Genomic DNA, 22,269 nt, shown 5'->3' on the forward strand with positions numbered 1-22,269 from the left:
AGACGCCAAAGGAGTCCAGTCTTCGTCTCAGGTCACTGGATAGCGTCCATGTCTCACAACCATATAGCAAGCACCAGGACTCTAAAGACTTGGACCTTCGTCCTTTTGCAGAGATATCACGAGCACCACACTCCCCTTTCCAGTGACCTCATGACCCCCCAAAGTGACTTCATAGGTAGAGTCACCAGAGTCACATGAATGTGTCTTGACGAAGTCGACACTCTTTCCACAGACAGACACACTGCTGATGGCCATGCCCAAGAGGTCATTAAAGACCTGGCTCTTTGGTTTTTATCAGGACACTCGCAAGCCCAGACCCTCAGACCCCTCGCTCAGTCTCTCGAGAGCCCTCATCAGAGCTTCCATTGACTCTGCAAAGATCACAACATTGTCAGCAAAGTCACTTTGATCTTGACGTATATACAGTATCTGTATATCTATATTGTCACGCACGTGCACATGGGAGGCACCTAGAGGGCTTCAATAAAAGTACAGTAGTACCATGCCAGACCAGGAGGTGGCGAGCTGCTCTAACTCTATCTCTTCGTCCTCTGCAGACTATCGTCTGGAAATCTCACTAGGTGCCGGTGCCACCGATAATGTCACTTTCGGTCCCGAAAATGTCCATATATATATATATACTCTATATATATATATATATATATATATATATAGAGTGTAGTGACCAGAAGAAGTTCAAGGCTGTTGTTTTAACTGCTCTAAAGTTCAGGGTGACTTTGACTCATTGTGAGTTGTCTTGGTTGTCATGCACAGTAAAAACACGGGTTTTTTGTTGTTGTTTGTTCACAGACTTGGTGTTTGGACGCACACTAAAAGCGCTTCCTACTCTGAGCTACAGCAACGACGTGTTGAGCAGCATCTATTGTATTAAATTCAATGCAAATGTATTGCTGAATTATTCTGGATAATGTTTAGTTAATTATTAAAGTCTTCCTGATGGATATCTTTGTTGTGGACCAGTTTTTTTACCCACGCCACACAGATGGCATTACAATATATTGTGGAAAGACAGACCCCCAGGCACAGACAGACAGACACCAACTGTCCAAAACACACACATTTATTTCTTCTTAAACGCACCTGCACCCAAAATGTAGTGCACAAACCCCAACAGTCTCTCTTCTCCTTCTCTTTCTCTTCTCTCGCCTCCACTCCCCTCCTCACAAGCTCTGTCTTCTTCCTCCCGACTCTGGCTCGTCAACTGGAGGGAGGCAGCCTCTTTTATAACAACCCAGATGTGCTCCTGCTGCTCTGTGACGATCTTCCTGGGGCACTTCCTGGTGTGGCGGAAGTGCCGCATGAGCACCTGGAAACACTCCAGGTGTCCCTGGAATTCCTTCCGGCAGCACTTCCGAGTGTGGAAGTGCTGCCATCCAGGGCTCCACCGGGCGCCCCCTTGTGGTGGCCACAGACCCCAATAGGGTTGAGATTCCATACTTGGATCCCGTGGCCCCCATACAGACCAGGGCGGCTGCCCTCTTGTGGCCCAGGAGAGGTATGGTCCCTTTCCCGTTCCTTCCAGGCATTATATAGATAGATAGATAGATTTTAGCGTAGTTGGCAGGATTAGATAGATAGATAGATAGATAGATAGATAGATAGATAGATAGATAGATAGATAGGCATATTTTAGCGTAGTTGGCAGGATTAGATAGATAGATAGATAGATAGATATATTTTAGCGTAGTTGGCGGGATTAGATAGATAGATAGATAGACTCTATATATACTGTTTATATATATATATACCTCTATATATATAAAACCCAACGTCTGTATGTCTGTCCGCTTTTCACGAGAGCACTACTTAACAGATTTAGAATGTTTTTTTTTCTATAATTTGCTTGAACATTCCGGTTGATTTTGCGGCTTCTCTCATCGCGCTAAGTATCACAGGTCGCTTGTGGCACCGATTTATTTGCGTGAATCCGAGAGAGAGGCTGCGGGCCGCGGGGAGGGGGGAGCTGGGTGGGCTCCTCCTCACTCACACGCCAACCTCCATTCGAGTCGCTGTACCTCTTGCCACATGTTGGAGCGCACTGACTCTGCCTAGCTAGTGATACCGGTTTGTTCAGCAGACATTATCATCTACAGATTGTTAAGGAGTAACATTTGATGGTTTTGAGAGAGAGATCAGAGCTACGTGTGTTTTAGAGGGTAGCTGCTGATTGCTGGACATATCACAGCCATGTGCTTTTCTCCCCACGAGGGGGACGCTCTCCCATCAGAGCTTTACACGATCAGATACAGTGGTGACATTTGACGTTCGAGTGTACCTACCTTCCGCTTGGCAAGATTTACATTTTTTTTTTTTTAAAGTTTGTCCTGTTTCACTACTACGTGGGTGGAGACGCAGGGGACAGCTAGTCATAAATAAAAAGATCATTTTCAATATTTGGTTGAAAATCCTTTGCAGCCAATGACTGCTTGAAGTCTGAGCCCGCGACCTTCTCCAAGTGCCGGGTTTCCACCCTGCTGATGCTTTGCCAGGCTGTTCCTGCCGCTGTATTCAGGTGCTGCTTATTCATTTGATTTTCTACCTTCAGTTTTGTCTTCAGCAAGTGACATGCATGTCTGGTTGGGCTGAGGTCAGTTGACTGACTTGGCCATTGAAGAATATCCTACTTCTTTGCTTTGAACAGCACTTGGTTTGCTGTCCTGGTATGTTTTGGTATGTTTTGTTGTCCATCTGCATTGTGAAGTGCCGTCCTATCAGGTTTGCAGCATTTCTCTGACTCTGAGCAGACAGTATGACACCCTGTACAGTTCAAAATTCATCCTGCTACTTCTGCCAGCAGACATATCATCAGTAAACACCAGTGACCGACTTCCGTTGGCAGTCATGCATGATCAGGTCATAACACAGCCTCCACCATGTTTCACAGGTGATGTGGTATTCATCGGATTGTGAGCCGTTCCTTCTCTGCTCCATACTCTTCACTCTCCATCCTTCTGGTACAAAGAAAATTGTTCCAAAACTGGACTAGTTTTTTTTTTTTAATATTTTCTGGCAAAGTCTAATCTGTCCTTCCCGTGCTTGAGGCTTACCGGTGGTTTGCACCTTGTGGTAGACCCTCTGTCTTTACTTTCATGAAGTCTTCCTTTGATCGTAGACTTTGGCAATGACCTGCCTCCCAGAGAGTGGTATTGATTTGGCTAAATGTCATGAATTGGTTCTTCTTCACCAAGGACAGAATTCTGTGATCACCCAGCACAGTTGTCCTCCATAGTTGTCCAGGCCTTCTGGTGTCGCTGAGCTCACCAGTGTGTTCCTTCTCTTTAATAATCTACCAAATGGTTGACTTGACCACTCCTGGCGTTTCTGCTCTCTCTTGGATGAGTTTCTTTTCTTTTCTCTGTCTAATGGTGGCCTGTTTTTTTTTTTTCTTGCATGGTCCTCATATTGAGAGTTCACGGCGACAGCTTCCAAATGCAAATTCCACAATTGGAATCAAATGCAGGCCTTCAACCTGCTTAATTGTTCATGAAATAATAAGGGACCTGCTGACACCTGGCTGTGAGGCACCACGTGGGGAACCACGTATGAAAATGGCTGTCATTCCTAAATGGCTCATATGATATTTCTGTCAAACCCATTGAATTAATGCTGAAAGCCTTAAAAAATGACGAAAATTGTGTCCCTGTCCAAATACTTGTGGACCTCACTGTAGCAGGTATGTTCACTAAAAAGCACACATTTAGCACATGTGAGGCACCTTAATGGTTTGACCTCCCGTAAGTCCCCACTTTTTTTTAAATGCATGGCTTGTAATTAAATGATTACGAGGGGGAGTCCAACTAAAGTTAGAAAAGGGGATTTATTAGAAAATGGAACGAACCTTCACAAAACTGATCCTGTCATTTCACAATGGAGTCTCCGCCTGCCTGGAAGTGCCAGCAGAATAAAGAGTCCACTGTGACTCCTAAATCCTTCAATTTCCAGACCTCCCATTGTGTATTTACACCTCACATTTTTACTTCTTACATGTGATACATTTACTGACATTAAAACGGGTTCAACTCCGTCAATCTTTCCTCATAACTCATCTCCTGTAGCCCTGGACTCGGCTGAGTTGCTCTTCTCTGGACCTTTTCAAGTGCTGTTATGTCCTTTTTGTAATATGGTGACCAAAACTGCACCCAGTACTCCAGATGAGACCTCACCAGTGTGTTATATAAATGTAATGAATTATTATTATTATTATAATGCTTCATGCATACATCAAGGCGCTATATACCCTGTTTGCCTTCTTAATGGCTTCTGAACATTGTCAGGAAGTCGATAGCTTAGAGTCCACCATGACTCCTAAATCCTTCTCATAAGGTGGACTCTCTATTTCCAGACCTCCCATTGTGTATTCAAATCTAACATTTTTACTTCTTACATGTGATACTTTACATTTACTGACATTAAAACGGGTTCAACTCCTTCAATCTTTCCTCATAACTCATCTCCTGTAGCCCTGGACTTGGCCGAGTTGCTCTTCTCTGGACTCTCTCTTGTACTGTTGTGTCTTTTTTGTTATATGTTATATATGTTATACACCAAAACTGCACCCAGTACTCCAGATGAGGCCTCACCAGGGTGTTATAAAGCCTGAGCAGAACCTCCTGTGACTTGTACTCCGCACATCAAGGCGCTATATAACCTGACATTCTGTTAGCCTTCTTAATGGCTTCTGAACATAGTCGGGAAGTCAATAGCGTAGAGTCCACTACGACTCCTAAATCCTTCTCATAAGATGGACTGTCGATTTTCAGACCTCCCATTGTGTATTTAAATCTAACATTTGTACTTCCTATGTGTAATATTTTACATTTTCTGACATTAAGTTTCATCTGTATGCCTGTACGCCTTCCATTTTGTTTTCAATTTTTGTTATTGTTATTTGTGCTCCAGTTTGTTATTTCTTCGCTCCATTTGGGGTTTGGAACATGAAGGTTCCATTTATGCTGTCATAATTTCCTAGGATGTGGAACGGTGTGAGCGTATGTCTGGATGACATCACAGGTGGATTATACAAGATGAGTAACTTGTAATGTTTTCATGAACATTTTCATATTGTTTGCTGTTATCCAACGTTAGTCACCATTGACTCATTTAGTATGAGAAATTTTTATCTTCGTTTTATTGAAAACTCGGGTATCACTGCAAACTGCATGGTGTTAGGTTACATGTACAAAAATATCATTTTTAGGTGGAGTATTCCTTTAAAGCCAGTCCAAGGCTTCATCTTGTTTCTGGGTACAAAATGACCCCTAAAATCACTAAGTGTCGGCATTCTCTGATGGCCCTCAGTTGCACTGCATGCAGAACCTCCAGTTCTCCTTTCAAATGGCTGCACTCCTAGAACTGCTTTTTACTTAATGCCAGGTTACAGAATTTGCTCCTTGAGCTTGTCATCCATATTACTAACCGAGAATACACCGGATATGGACGCAGGGACACGGCGAGGGGACCATGAGACGTACTGCGCAGGCGCGCATCTCATAAACCGCAAGCGAAGTCGTATCTACCGCGAACGAAGGAGTCACGGCCCAAGAACGAAAGAGCTCAACTAACGTGAATGAGAAATGAAGCAACAACGCGCCCATAGCTACCACTAACGACACAACCACACAGAAAAGAGGATTCTGCGCTGCAGCCCAGATTCAAACGGAAGAGGCTATGGAGGCCCCACAGGTTCACACACCGTCATATTGTGAGTGGCGCTACTGCTGAGTGAAGGCGCAGGCGTCACCGCCATGTTGTGAGTGGCACTACTGCGGAGTGAAGTTAGGAATAATGTGCTGCTTGGGATTGTACAAACCGCTGAACGCGTTGCACCAAATTCAAACACAATACAGCTCAACGATACAAACACGAGCCCACCTGGATAAGATCGATGAACGCAAGCGCCTACAACGCGCGTCTAAAACTGCGGAGGCAAAGCAGGCACGGGTTCAAAACGAACGAGCTCGACTGATGGATATACAAACACGTGCCCGCATGGATACAATCAATGAACGCAGGCGCCTACCACGGCTCCAAAACGAGCGAGCTCGACTAATGTATTTCAGGATACCCAACGCCAGGGGTAGGCGAGCGAAGCTAGCAGGGGGCGGAGCCCCCTTGTTTGGCCAGATGTCACCCACACTGACCTCCAGTAAGGTTCCCAACATCCCATCCTTTCCTTAGGGCATCCAAGTCCATTTCTGGTGCAGTGAGATATTCTATTGGATGTACCAGCCCTCTCACATATGAACACCAGGCACTGTCCATGCCACACTAGAGGGTTCCCCTTGGTGATGCCCCCTGAAGCCTCCAGTTACCAGACCGTAGAAACTCACAGTGTAGTTTCTGATCACCAGCTGTGGTTGAGTCAATCTTCTAGTGCCAGGACTTCTTTCCAGAGTGTCAGCCATTTTGTGTTTGATTGAACCAATGGCAGTAAACTGTGCCATGTAGTCCAGAAAAACAACAAGTAATGTAAAAAAAAAACAAAAGGAAATTAATTGAGCCGAACTGAATCCAAAGCTCATGCAGAGAACTCTGAGCTATCACCGGGGCAAATGTCACCTCCGAGCCTGAAATTCACCAGTTCTTCTTTGTGCTTCCAAAAAGTGGAAGTGGGTTTTGAAGAAATTGATAAAGAATAACCGACAGATAGAGCAGTCTACCTTTTTTGCCTCCTAAACACCACATTTAAAGGAAGAGCACGGAGACATTAAATTAACCAACGTGCAGGAAAGTTAGCCCAGGCACCTCAAACAAACCCCGGCCCACCCAGACCAGCGCACTTCTCTCTTCCCTCCCTGGTTTAAATCAAATCCAGTGAGTTTTACATTTTCACAGCCTTCTTCACTGGGTTTGCTTCCCAGGTCCTCCCTGTGTGGAGTTTGCATGTTCTCCCCGTGTCTGCGTGGGTTTCCTCCCACAGTCCAAAGACAAGCAGGTTAGGTGCATTGGCAATCCTAAAATTGTCCCTAGTGTGTACTTGGAGTGTGGGAGTGTGTGCCCTGTGGTGGGCTGGCACCCTGCCCGGGGTTTGTTCCTGCCATGTGCCCTGTGCTGGCTGGGATTGGCTCCAGCAGACCCCCGTGACCCTGTATTAGGATATAGCGGGTTGGACAATGAATGACTGACTGATTGACTGAGTACAGGCAGGAGGTGCTGTGACACGTTTCAGGTAAAATACAAAAGACAAATTTCATAAGTTTCAAAGGCTCTTATTGACAGTGACATGAAGTTTATGCCCAGAGTCGATATTTGCAGTGTCGGCTCTTCTTTCTTTTTCAAGACCTCTGCGATTTGCCCTGGCAGGCTGGCAGATTTTTGCTGAAAGTTAGGGTGGCAGCACTAGGAGTTATTAGGATTAGTAATCTCTGCTTTCTAAGATTTACGACTGACCCGGAAGTACTTAAATTTTGGGGTGTGCCCCCTGGGTACAAAATGAAAGGAGCCGCTGTGCCACATCCAGGCGAGTCGGAGACGGGCAACGCTCGCTTGGGAGGAGTGGAGAAGAGTTAGAATGTGTGGTGTTCTGTGTTGGAGAAGAAGCCTGTGGTAAGGTGATTGTTCATAATAATTTGTACATTTACACTGAGGACTTGTGTCTCTGTAGTTGTGTTTGGGGTGTTGCAACGTCCCCTACTGGTCACAAGTCTAATTTTGAATACAGGCTAATAACGTATAAACAGAGACAGTCTCAGTAAAGGTTGCCATTATTGCTGGAACTTTTAACCTCAGTATTTCCAGAACGCAACGTGATACCGACGTGATTTTTATTTCAAAAGAATGCATAAAACAACGACATTTTCAGATGTTTACATTGACCACAATAATTATCGACCATCACGGGCCAAAGTTCGTGTCCTGAGTCCTCCCTGTCTTGAGTGTCTATGCTGTCCCTGAGTCTGTGTGGGTTTCCTCCAAAGGGAAAGCTTCCCGATGTCCTGGCTAAAGTGCCCATCACGCCATCCCATGTGCCCTGGTCATCCCCTGTCTCTCTCGCCCCTTCAGCACCTGATAGCTCATGTGGGGTGAGTGTGCTGGCGCAGTAATGGCTCCCGTCACATCATCCATTTGGGTGCTGCACATTGGTGGTGGATGATCTGGATCCCCTCTGCCTATGAAGTGCCTTGAGTAGCGAGAGAAGCGCTGTATAAATGTAAATAACTCTTATTGTGAAGTTTTGAAGGTTATCTCTTCACATTTAACACACTTTATCGTTATCTGCACTCTTTGAGAGAAATAATCTGTTATTCTGTCAGTTTACCTGATTAGAAATTGCTGGGCATGTTGAGTTAAGCGACTGTTGATGACTTCCCAGCAGAGTTTCACACTTCTGAAGTTTCGCACGCTCAGCCCTTTTGTTTGTGTTGCCTGATGGAGCCGCTGCTGTATGAAGGGTCAGCAGGTAAAGAGAGTAACTGCTAACTCAATCGTGTGGCCCTCAGCTGTGCAAACATATGAAAAAAAAAATGTGCTGTACACGTGTGACTTGACGGTGGCTGAGAGTGAAAGCTTCATGAAGGTCAACAAACATTTGAACCGTGGCTGAGGCCCTGGCCCTTTTCTCAATGGCTGCCGTTTCTCATTTGTTCTCTCTCTTTGTGTTTTATTCCACCGCGTCACTGATGCTGACTTTTCCATGTTGTTAATGGCCTCTTACTGTTATCCTTTTATGGTGTCCATTATTTATTTTACTGAATTGATTCTGGGACTTTTTCCTCATTCCTGTCAGTGTGTTAGTATTTATTTGTAGTCTCTATAAAATAAACAGCAATAAAATTGGCTACGTAACAAATAAAAATGCTGACAATGTGACAGGAACGGACCACTGGGGTAACCAGATGAAAGTCAGTGCAGTTAAATCCAAAAGAGAGCGTCTTCAGTGTGATTTTAACATCTCTCACTGCTGTCTGCCTTTTCCTTTTATTTCACAGCTCTTACCACGGACCATCAGGAAACTATGGCGTCTTCAGCAACAGTCGTATTAAACGGAGGCCTGTTGTCCACTACGAGGTCGACATCACCGAAGGTACTGAAGATTCATTTAGTCATTCGGTCCAATTTTCGCCACCAAAATTAATGTCTGAAAACCTTTTGTGTATATAAAATGTTTAAAAACATACAAATATAGTCTAGAATAAATGTTTAATTTGACAGTGCTGTGTGTACTATCATGTATGTCTTGAACAATGATGTTTGTAATGTATATGGGGCAATAATACAGTAGGTAATATAATCAGTTACTATTATATAAAGTAGTGTACACGTAAAATTATATACTGTGTATATATATATATATATATATATATATATATATATATATATATATATATATATATATATGTGTAAAGTATATACCCAGAGATAGGGAGAGGGAGAAAGAGAGGCTGGAATACATGAAGTGAGGCACACATGGCTTTGTCTGTCTATCTGCCTACCTAATCCTGCCATCTATGCTAAAATAAAAGCACTACGCTAAAATCTATCTATCTATCTATCTATCTATCTATCTATCTATCTATCTATCTATCTATCTATCTATCTTATCCTGCCAACTACGCTAAAATATGCCTATCTATCTATCTATCTATCTATCTATCTATCTATCTATCTATCTATCTATCTATCTATCTATCTATCTTATCCTGCCAACTACGCTAAAATATGCCTATCTATCTATCTATCTATCTATCTATCTATCTATCTATCTATCTATCTATCTATCTATCTATCTATCTATCTATCTATCTAATCCTGCCAACTACACTAAAATATGTCTATCTATCTATCTATCTATCTATCTATCTATCTATCTATCTATCTATCTATCTATCTATCTATCTATCTAATCCTGCCAACTACTACTTCTGGCGGTGGCCCATTAGTCATTTGTTCAGACCGGAAGAGGCGGAGCCATCTTGAGGCTGGAGGCGGGCACTAGGTATCATTGTGGGGCTGGCTGTCGGAACTACAGGAGGGAAGAAGACCGTGTTAGTGACAGCGCCCCCTCTCGTTACGGGGTGGTACTGTTTACCTACTGTCTGTCTGTCTGTCTTATGTAATGCCTTTCTTGCTAATCTATCTAATGTTTTAATCTTGCCTACTACACTATCCACCTATCTAATTAGCAAAAACAAGAAGATGCAGTGTGGAGTGTTGAGGCACCTGTTGGCAAACCCAGATTTTCAAAAAGAAAAGAAAACACAATGAACAGTGTTAAATGAAGGTGTCTTTTCAGACAGGAGTGTGGTTCTGACTGATTAGAAAATGGTGGAGCTTACGGTTCTGCGGACTTCAAGCAGGAAGGGGCAGGTCCAGCTGGTTGGTCCCTGGAAGTGACATTGGTGGTGGAGAAATACCATCAAACTTCTGGTCTGCACAGGAAGGAAAATAGAAGGTGTTTTCACAGAGCGCCAACCCCTGGAGCAGCGGAGAATTACCATCGTCTAAGCCCTTAAACTGTCCTGTATTCACACGCATTTGACAAAATAAATACAGTACATACACTGCTATTTTTATTTATATTTTGACCTCTATCAATCATACCCATATTGAAAACCCATGGCCTGTGTATCGTTTTGAAGGGCAGATGTTGCTCTGTCACAATATACAAAGTGGGTCAATGAATTATATTGCTTATCCAGATTACAACACAGATAGTCAAGATACATAAACGTCTTTACAAAAAAAATGAAAAAAAAATTCTGAAATGTTGAAAGAGGAAACATAGAAAGTGCAGTGTGGTGTCATGATAATTGAAAACCCCCTTTTAATAGATTGCAGTCTGTCTGCCAAATTGTACAATTTGAATTGGGACGTTCAGGAAAGCGGGGGTGCAGGTGTTGCTGTGATGCAGCAGTTCGGCCCCCTTTGTAATGTAATTGTAATGTGTGTGACCTGGAGGTAGCGTTGCAGTCCCCCAAAACCCCCAGACACAACTACAGAAGACACTCTTGAGTTCAAGTACTTCACACAACTCCTCCACAAGGGTTGCACTTTCCTTCTTTGTAAACTCCTTCTACACCTGCCATGCTGCCTCGCCCACGCCCTCCCGACTCAGTGGACAGAGGTGGCCCCTTTTATGCCATACCCAGGAGCAGGCAAAAGCCCCTGAACATAGGGACAGCCCTCCTCAGCAGCTCAGGGAACCCAGCAGGGCTGCCCTTGGGACCACAACTCCCAACATGCCCCGCAGGTACCTGAATGAGCATAGTGGCCCAGGAATGCTGCCATCCAGTGTGTCGGGGTGGGGGAGGGGGGTTTCAGGCACACACCCTTGCCCTTTCACTGCACTGGCATCTCTGGTGGTTATCCTGGACAGGATGTCAGCCCAGTCCTGGCGTCCCTCACATGTGGTATCTGGGAATGCAATACGCCATTTTCACGGCAAAACCCAGCACTTTAATTATAGCAGCGAGTTAATGAATGATTTTATGCCGTTTTTTGTATTTTTTTTAATTACTGTGAAGTCCCACTAGCAGCACCAGAACAATTGGGGGGGTCCCCAAGTCTAACGGCTGTGTCTCTGCACCGCGGCTTATTCCTATCAGAGTGATGAAGGGCTCAGTTAGAATGTAAGCCAGCCGCAGAGTTGCTCCATTACTTGAATGTCTAAATTGCAGTTGCACCTTCTTTTTTGTTGGCAGGCGGCTGAATGATCAAATGTAAAAAGCAGGACTACAAGGCTCACCCACCACCTCTCTGTTTTCCAGGTCCCCCTCAGAAACTGGCCCGGCGGGTCTTCACCAACAGCAGGGAGCGCTGGCGGCAGCAGAACGTCAACGGGGCCTTCTCGGAGCTGCGGAAACTCATCCCAACTCACCCACCCGATAAGAAACTGAGCAAAAATGAGATCCTGAGACTCGCCATGAAGTACATCAACTTTTTGGTCAAACTTTTAAATGACCAAGCCTTGGACCGGAGTAGCGGCGGGTGCAATGGGGACGATGTCGACTCCACGGGGGGAAACGAATCGAAAAAACAAACCTGTCAATCCAAGGAGCTGAAGGACGAGCGAGAGCACATCTCCGTCACGCCCGTCCTGGTGCCGTCTTCCAAAGCGGGCCTCATAGGGGGTCTCAGGTGCAGAGACTCCACGGATTCTCTCGTTGCCATGGGGACCTCCCCCATCTCCAGCAGCTATGGAGACACCGGAAGCCCTGAAAGCGATGAAGGGGAAGAGCAGAGGCACCTGTTCAAAAGCAGCCTGCAGGTCAGTGAGCAAAAACTTCTAACGGCGGCACTGAGTGACCACCGATGACGGACAACAAAACGACCAGTAGAAGTAACGTTAGAGCTAAACTGGCATCGGACCCGTCACACCTCTGGAGACGAGACGCTGGCCGGGAAGACATTGTGGCTCTTCAGCCGGGTGGGCTGCCCGCTCCAGGGGTTTCAGTTTTCCACCGGGACCTGCATTGTCGCTGACGTCCACTAGAAGACGGCTGGCAAGTGTCGTGTGCAGCACCACAGCAGCTCGGCCCCGGGGCTGAAGGAGTTCTGTTGTTTGTTTTTTGTTTTGTTTGAATCCAAAGTTTCCAAGAAGAAAATGTTTATTAAAGGAGTTTAAGTTGAATTTGGCACCTCGGCTCTCATTTTTATCCACAGTGTAGCACTGATGGAAAGATAGTGATGGTGGTGGTGGGGGGGCTTGGGTAATCATTTCCAATTGATATGAAATTTAACAGAAGAAGAGAACAACAGCCCATCATGGCTCTGACATGACAGTAGCGCCTTGCAGTAGAGTGTCAACATGCGATTTATATAGCGCCTTTCACCGTGAACCTATTCTCATCGGACCTCCAGGTCAGCATATCATGAATGTAACGAGGTGAAATGTACATATTACTGTGAACTTACACTAAACTATATAACGAATATGACGGAGTTTAACGTTTATAGCGCCTTTCACCATGACCCCACACTACATCCTGTAATTTATATGACCGCGTTTAATTTATATAGATAGATAGATATATAGATAGATAGATACTTTATTAATCCCAAGGGGAAATTCACATACTCCAGCAGCACCTTACTGATACAAAAAAACAATATTAAATTAAAGATTGATAATAATGCAGGTAAAAACAGGCAATAACTTTATATAATGTTAAAATTGCGGTTAGGGTTAGCACCGTACAGTTCATTGTATAATTAATATGACTGTTTATCTCATATAGCGCCTTTCACCGTGAGCCTAATTCTCATCGGACCTCCAGGTCAGCATATCTCTAGATATATCAAACCCAACGTCTGTCCATCTGTATGTCTGTCCGCTTTTCACGAGAGAACTACTTAACGGATTTGGATCGTTTTTTTTTTTCTAGAATTTGCTTGAACATTCCGGTTGATTTTGCGACTTCTCTCATCGAGCTCAGTATCAAAGGTCACTTGCGGTTCCGTTTTATTTACCCGAATCCCGGAAAAAGGCAGCGGGCCGAGGGGAGGGGGAGAGGGGGCGTGCCCTCCTCACTTCCGTGTCAGCCTCGGGGCGTGTCCTACATCTGCTCAGCTAGCGACCGAGAGAACCACTTAACGGATTTAGATCGTCTTTTATTCTAGAATTTGCTTGAACATTCCATCTGATTTTGCGACTTCTCTCATCGCGCTAAGTATCATAGTGCGCTTGCAGGAGCGATATATTCGTGCTAATCCGAGACAGAGGCTGAGGGGAGGGCTAAGCGTGACGTCAGGAGTGGGGGCCGGGCGGGGCCCTCCTCACTGTCCTGTTTCACATCTACGCGGGCGAAAGCCACTGGGGGACGGCTAGTCATGAATATGACGATATGAAATGTACATATTACTGTGAACTTACACTAAACTATATAATGAATATGACGGAGTTTAATGTATGTAGCGCCTTTTACCATTAATCCATTCTTATTGAACTCACACGTTTAGTTTATATAGTACTTTACAGTTCATTGTATAATAAATATGACTGTTTATCTCATATAGCGCCTTTCAACCGTACCTTATTCTTATAGGATGGCCAGTCTAGTATATCATGAAATTGAGTGCTAATCTTATGTAATGCCAGTGACTGTGAGACAGTCTTATCTGACTTACACCACACTCTGTAATGCATAACAGTGTTCAAGTTATATAGCACCTTTCACTTTGATCTTAGTCTTACGGGCTTTCCACTCCAGTATATCATGAACTAGCTGTCCCCCTGCGGCTACCCCCACGTAATAGTGAGACAGGACAAACTTTAAAAAACAATAAAAAAAATTTTAAAAAGTAATTCTGGCCAAGCGGAAGGTAGGTACGCTCCAGCGTCAAATGTTAAAACGTCAAAAAAGTCAAACGTTACTCCTTAACAATCCGTAGATGATATTGTCTGCTGAACAAACCGGTGTCGCTAGCTAAGCGGAGGCAGTGCGCTCCAACACGCGGCGACTCGAACGGAGGCTGACGCGGGAGTGAGGAGGGGCCCGCCCAGCTCTCTACTCCTGACGTCACGCCTCCCCCACCCCTCGGCCCGCAGCCGCTCTCTAGAAGTCGGGTAAATAACTCGGTACCGCAAGCGAACTTTGATACTTAGTGCGAAGAGAGAAGTCACAAAATCAACCGGAATGTTCAAGCAAATTATAGGAAAAAAACCTGATCTAAATCCGTTTAGTAGTTCTGTCGTGAAAAGCGGACAGACAGCCAGACAGACGTTGGATTTTATATATAGATACAGATACAGATATAGATATGACACTCAGTTTCCACAAAAGTCTCATTCTTACTGAGCTTACTCGAACATATACAGTGAATGTGACAACTTGTAATATATATATATATATATAGTGCCTTACAGTGTGAACCAATTATCGAAGGGGTTCCAGTTCAGTTTATTATTCATTTTTAAATATTAAATTTATATAGCGCCTTTCACCGTACGCCCATTTTTATTGAGCAGCTTACTCTAAAATCTGCAATGAATGTGACGCTGTTTAATTTCTATAGCTCCTTTCACCATGAAGCCATTCTTATGGAGCTCCTATAATGAGTATCTATGATGGTCTTAAATTTATAAAGAACCTCATTTTTACGGGACTTGAAGTAAGTTATAATAAATATGACGGTGTTGAGTTTATATAGCACCTTTTACTGTGAACCTGTTCTTATAGGAGTTCCAGTTCAGTATATTATGAATATAATAATATAATTTTAGCAGCTTTTTCTGTGAACTCATTCTTATTGGACATGCACTACACTGTATAATCCATCCATCCATCCATCCATTTTCCAACCCGTTGAATCCGAACACAGGGTCACGGGGGTCTGCTGGAGCCAATCCCAGCCAACACAGGGCACAAGGCAGGAACCAATCCTGGGCAGGGTGCCAACCCACCGCAGGACACTGTATAATGAATGTGTTTATTTTATATAGCGCCTTTCAATGTGGCCTTATTCTCATAGGACTTTCAACTCAGTATATCATGAATATTGCACTACTAAATGTTGTAACTAGTAGGGGATACCACTGAGCACCAAACCACAGACGCAATCACATCCAAACTAGTCACGGGTTCAAATATTATTCCTTTTTATTACTGAACATTATCAAAATAAGAACAAGCAAAGTAAACAATCCACCTCCTCCACACACGACCTATCAAAATTACCCCCCCCCACCCCACAAGTGGTCCAAATGGCTTCTTTAATCTTTGACCCCGCAGTACTAATGGGGTTAGGATATGGTGTGTAGGAAGCACTTCCGGGTCTAAGTAGGGACCATAGCCCAAGTGGCACCCCCTGGTGGCACCCATGGAACCCAACAGGGCTCTGTTCTGGAAAACAGCAATTCCCATGATCCCTTGTGGGTATCCAAAGTGGACCCGAATCCCAGGGATGTTGGGGGGAGGGGGTGGGCGTCTCTCTCCTGGTCCTCCCCTCATGATTCTTGCGCCCATCTGGTCAGAGAGCCTGTCCTTCCATTTTCTTTTCCCATGGTGTCCCATCTGGGTAAGGAATCCCCATCCCTGTCCTGCAGCACTCACGGTGTATATAGTGCCTTACGGTGCGAATCCATTTCACAACACCTTATAAAGCACATCTCTGCATTTACTTTATATAACGCCTTTCACTTTGACTTTATTCTTACTGGACGTCCAGTTCAGCATATCGTGAGTATGACTTTATTGAGTTGTTCACTGTCAGCCCACTCATATTGAGCGTACAGTATGTTGAATGTTAATTTACTGTCTATAGCGCCTTTTCTTGTCCCTCAGAGCTTGCCAGTACGTGTTATCATGACACGTGAGTTAAATGTGTACAGAATATCACGCCATTCTGATGGGACTGAACTGCACACTGTATAATAAATACATGACAGCGTTTAATTTATATAGCACCTTTCACTGTAACCCACTCTCGCAGCGCTTACAGTAAAGTGCAGACCTTTCACTGTTTCACGTTCTCACGTTTTTTTGCCGACATGTATTATCACGGCAATGACGGCCCCCCCATTCCTATGGGACTTCAAGAGCAGCGTCTAATAAACAAGTGCTTCACTCATATAGCGCCTTTCGTGGCAAACAGTCCATGGTGTCATGACTGTGGTGGCCTTCCTTTAATTAATAATCCATATCATAGCCTTCCTGGTACAGTCAACTGACACCTACAGGGAGTTTTTAAATGATGTTGCGCCTTTTGCGGCGAGGCCCTTCTCATGGCGGATAATTAATACGAAGGAGTTTCGTTTAGGTATCACTGTCCAGGTAACCCCTCCAACCCCCCCCCCCCCCCCACACACACACGGGACTTGCACCCTCTTATCAATGTTTTGCTCATATAGCGCCTTTCCCACTCATTTTCTCCCCAATCACAGAGGTTCCGGCTGAAGCCCCATAGTTTGTATGACACAGAGATTCCAACACGTGGCGCAGATTTCATCATCAGTCGCCTTCAGGTCACCCCTTGAAGTTAGGAGTCCCCGTCTCCTCGTTTGGACTTTTATATTTAGCTCCATTTTGTATTTCTTAATCCCATCATATCATTCATGAAGTCAGACTTTTTGCCCCTGCTGTGTGAATTTACTCCCACTTGAATCATTTTTGGATTGTAGGTGCTGCTGAAAAAACTCGACTGGACCTCTGTGATGGAGAACCGGGACTCTTACCCGGCCGGGGCGCCTTCTTAAGGGAAGGAATTGGGGAAAGAAGCTTGCATGGCGCAATACAACAGAGGGCAGCCCCCCCTTGGGCTTGGTAAAGTGCCACGGGGCTGGAACATGGAAGCTCAACACTGCCAGGGTCCGGGGTCACCACCAGGGGGCGCAAGGGGAACAACTGAGCCCTCCTTAGCAGGATGGCCGCCACACCCGGAAGTGCTGCCGGAAGATGGTCACTGGACACCTGGAAGCACTTTTGGTTGCTCTATAAAAGGGGCCGCTTCACTCCATTTGGGGGGCCAGAGCTGGGAGGTAGAGGATGAAGCTTGAGGGAGGAGTGGAAGCGGAAGAAAAGAGACAAGAGGAAGAAAGGGACTGTGCTGGAGTGGTGGGAAACGAGGCTAAATGTCACCCGCTCTTAATAAACGTGTGTTGTGTGCTGGACTTGGGCTCTGTGTCTGTTGTGTCGGGTGTTTGGGGAGCCGTACGCCCCCTGGTGGTGAGCACCTCGCAATTTCAGGCGTCAATATTCACACGCGGCCCATTTGTGTCGCACTGGACTTGCGTCGTCATGATTTATGGATGCTCGCTGCTCGTTTTTGCAGTTCCATTATCTTGAGTCCACCATGCCAGTATGGAATGGAGTGGGAGCCCACCCTGAAACTGGATGCCCACAGGGACACAGGCAGGTCATGCAAACTCCACACAGAAGATGCTGAGGGAACAGCAGGGCCACCGTGGCAGCACAGATGACTGCCGCTCACGGACCACTGTGTCCATCTTGTCAGCTGAGTGGCAGGAGCCCCAGAGTTCCGTCCCACACTCCTATAAGCGCGCTTGTGAGCCGCGGCTACTGCGGTGGGCCATCTGCGCAGGATGAGTGAAGGCGTGCCGGCCACAGCGGCCAGTTGCATCACTGCTATCGGATGCACGCGCTCTAACAGTTGGTGCTGTATCATCGCAGACCACTTCCTGGGGATGGTGTTGGTTACCAACCAAGCAAACTCTTCCTCCATGACCTTCCCACTGCAGTCGACAGGAAGGCCCTGGAGGCTCACGTGCCAAGAAGGAAAGACCAAAAGAAAGTGTTCAGGATTCACGGTGTGCTGGCTGGTGCTGCTGGGCTTTTGACGCTTCTGGTTTCCTCCTGTACTGCCCCTCAAGCAGGTCACCTAGCTCAAAATGGAAACAAATGGGCGCCGGTCATGGTGGACCATCAGCTTACAGAAATACAGACATTAGGAGGCTGGCATCTAGTCAATGATAGAAAGGTCAGGGGGTGACCAGGGTCTTCTTTGGGGGGGGGGGGGGGGCAGAGCCAAGGACTTCCCAGCTATTCACAGACACCGGGCCATGCGCCTCATGCAGGAGGGCAAATCCTAAAAAAAATGGCATCCATCTGAGCACCGTAAAGGACGACTTGGCCCGGCCACCTTTTGTGTGACGACCACACGTTGTCTTCAAGTCTGCAGGGCTTCGCCTCGCACTTCGCAAAGATTCCCTTTGTCCCTTTGTCAGCGGGCGTGAGGTGGCCCTCTGATGACTGCTGTGTGCCCCTGAGGCTGGCAGAAGTGGATGGCCGTCTTTCTAATAAACTGCATTTGTAAATATTTGGAGAGCCATTCGTGAAGCTTTAAGTGCTGTGGAGCATCCAGCAGGCTTGTGGGGAGCAGCGCCTTTCACAGTGTGATCAACTAGAGAAATTATAGCGCCTTTCACAGGGTGCACTATATACAGAACTAAAATGATAGAATATAGCGCCTTTCACACTGGGCACTATATAGAGAAATGAAACTTTATAGAATATAGCACCTTTCACTGTGTGCACTATATAGAGAAATGAAACTTTATAGAATATAGCGCCTTTCTTACTGGCCACTATATAGAAAAATGAAACTTTATAGAATATAGCACCTTTCATTATGTGCATTATATAGAGAAATGAAACTTTATAGAATATAACGTCTTTCACGGGGTGCACTATATACAGAACTAAAATGATAGAATATAGTGCCTTTCACACTGGGCACTACATAGATAAATGAAACTTTATAGAATATAGCACCTTTCACAGGGTGCACTATAGAGAGAAATGAAACTTTATAGGATATAGCGCCTTTCACACTGGGCACTATAGAGAGAAATTATAATATATAGAATATAGCACCTTTCACAGAGCGCACTATAAGAGAAATTATAATTTATAGAATATAACACCTTTCACACTGGCCACTATACAGAGAAATGAAACTTTATAAAATATAACGCCTTTCACACTGGGCACTATATAGAGAAATTAAACTTTATAGAATATAGCGCCTTTCACTGTGTGCACTATATAGAGAAATTAAACTTTATAGAATATAGCGCCTTTCACTGTGTGCACTATATAGAGAAATTAAACTTTATAGAATATAGCGCCTTTCACAGGGTGCACTTCACAGAGCCGTGAATCTTTATCGAGTAGAGAGCATGACGGGCCCTGAGGTGTTCTTCAGGTGTGTTGATGTTCAGTTGAGTTTTGCCCCTGATTGACCTCCTGGTGTTTCTTTCCGGATCTCTCCAAGTCACACTTGGCTCTGACGTGTTTCTTGAGTATTTATAACTGATGATGGACCCCAAGGTATTTTTTTAGGTATCCTTGGCCGTGATGGACACTGATGTGTTTGTTCTTCAGGTGCTTTGGGCTGTGAGTGACCTTAAGGTGGTCTTTTTTCCAGTTATCTTCACGTGGTGATGGACCCTGAGGTGATTTCTTCAGACACTTATGGTTACGTCTGAGCTCAAGCTATTTGTTTGTTTTTTTTCGGTTTTCTTCACATTGTGATCGACTTTGAGGTCTTTATGAGTGATGATGGACCTTTAGGTGTTCTTTCAGTTTTATTTAGTTATTTTTTTTTAGGTGTCTTCACAATGTGATTGAACTTGATGTCTTTGTTAGGGTTGGGGGGGGGTTAATCCAAGTGTTTATGGGCTGTAAATGACCTGATTTTTTTTTTTATCCTTGTTAAGGTGTCATCACATCATGATTGACCTTTTGCTGGGGCTGATCTTGACCTTTTTGTTTTATTTTCCAGGAGATCTCTTCATGTCGTGATGGACCTTGAGATGTTTGTCTAGTGTCATTTTCCTTTACTTTCGTTTTTTTTTTGGGGGGGGGGGTGTATCTTTACATTACGACTGATGTCAAGGTGCTTTTTCAGGGCTCAGCCATAATCCTATCGGTTGGCCTCAGGACCCCTTGTCACCCCCTGCATGATGTCAACATTAAAGACACATGGCCGGCGAGGATAAGAGGGTGTGCCAGGCAGGGACAACTCCTATGACACGCTCGTTTCTGCATGAGATAAGACTTTGACTCCAGCAGGCGTTTTTCGATAAGCAGGTGCCGTAAGTGACCACCCTACCACGGCTAACGTCCACAAATATTTTAAAGTAAGACCCTGAAATACAGAAATGGTGTTCATTCTTACATGGTGGGCACACTATTGTGAGTTTCCTAACAGTTGTCAACGGTGACATATGAGCCCTTCACCAGTCACCCCCATCATACCATGGGTGGCCAAACATGTGCACCCTCTGCCATCACGGAGCACTCTCCTCTCCTTGGCGTGAGAGTCACCACTCCAAATCAAGAAATCCCGACCAGCTTAAGGAAACGAAGAAGATGAGCACACCTGCATCATGGCAGGCGATCACGTCCTTCATTGCTATGGTGTCTTGTATTTGTGACATCGACACATAAAGTGACAGGGCACATGCAGACCCCCGCACCTCTCCTGGCGTTAAAGAATGGCAGAATCGTGAAATCGGGATGAGCATCGCCGTTTTGGAGCCCTAACCGGGGTGGATGGATGTCGCCCCTCGTTGTCCGTAGAGGGTACTCGATATTATTAGACTTCGTTGACCTGTTCGTTGATAGACCCCCTCGGTGTCGGGTGCGAGCGCGCCGTTGTGTGTATACCGCAGACTTTAAAGGAGCGCGCGCGCAACCCCCCTACGGAGCATGCGCACTTCTATGTCCATATAACGGTAACAGCGCCCTCTCAATATTATCACAGTTCGACGATCTGGGTGGATCCGGAGCGCCTGCCACTTAACTTCCAAAAATGCCACCTATGTCATTTAATTGGATCGGGAGAATGAGAGGACTCAAATCATTACATGAGAAAGCACCCACTGCATCACTGGATGTCGAGCAACTGAAACTTTACAAGTTCTGAACAGCTTCAGTGTCATCAGTCGGTTTTTTATGATTTGTAAGAAGCGCCAAAAAAAAAAAAAACAGTAAAAAGGTGGAGGCGGAGAAGTGCAAGCGGGGCGCGACGGCGACGCTTCTATAGTGCCATCTTGTGGTTCATAGTATGTATTGCATGCTTCTTTTAAAATTTTCTAAAAGTCACCCAACTGTAAACAGCTGGAAAGATAGATGGGAAAGGCATATAATAGATAGATAGATAGATAGATAGATAGATAGATAGATAGATAGATATGCAGGTTAGGTGGATTGGCGATTCTAAATTGGCCCTAGTGTGTGCTTGGTGTGTGGGTGTGTTTGTGTGTGTCCTGAGGTGGGTTGGCACCCTGCCCAGGATTGTTTCCTGCCTTGTGCCCTGTGTTGGCTGGGATTGGCTCCAGCAGACCCCCGTGACCCTGTGTTCGGATTCAGCGGGTTAGGAAATGGATGGATGGATGGATAGATAGATAGATAGATAGACAGTGTCACATATGTGCGCCAGATGATCATCTTCCAAGTTCTCCAAAAGCAAGTACTGTAATGCTACCCCGGGACGAGAGGGGAGCGATGCCGCTGTCTCCTTTTTCCCTCACAGCGTCAACAAACCGACACTTGAGGGCGCCAAGATACAAGGAGCTCCGCCTCTTCCGGTCCGCTCGCTATAAGAGGTGACCGCTGCGGGAATCTTTTTAGATGTTGATTAGGCTTTTGCAATACCATGGGTTCGAGGTACAGCCTTCTAGACGTCCGATTGAATAAATTATTTATCAACTAGATAACGCACATTGAAATGCTTGAATTTTGTTACTTGCCTTTTTTGTGGAAATTAAACGGAGTTTGGTCCAGCAGTCCTGCATCATCATTTCGTCCCGCTACAATAGATAGGTAGATAATGTTTAACAGTTGATGC

General features: G+C 45.2%; 1 protein-coding gene across 2 annotated transcripts in view; it reads left to right on the forward strand.

Annotated features, from left to right (window-relative positions):
- The window catches only part of lyl1 (LYL1 basic helix-loop-helix family member), a 33,751-nt gene extending 21,162 nt beyond the window's left edge, over positions 1–12,589 (forward strand). For both annotated transcript variants that reach the window (XM_028823056.2, XM_028823057.2), the window contains exons 3-4: positions 8,949–9,043; positions 11,727–12,589. In XM_028823056.2, coding sequence (XP_028678889.1) covers positions 8,949–9,043; positions 11,727–12,274 — 643 coding nt within the window. In that variant the 3' untranslated portion in view covers positions 12,275–12,589. The remainder of the gene's footprint in view (positions 1–8,948; positions 9,044–11,726) is intronic.
- Positions 12,590–22,269: the final 9,680 nt, after the last annotated feature.

This window comes from Erpetoichthys calabaricus, chromosome 17 (assembly GCF_900747795.2).
Source record: "Erpetoichthys calabaricus chromosome 17, fErpCal1.3, whole genome shotgun sequence".
Classification (NCBI taxonomy): Eukaryota; Metazoa; Chordata; class Cladistia; order Polypteriformes; family Polypteridae; genus Erpetoichthys; species Erpetoichthys calabaricus.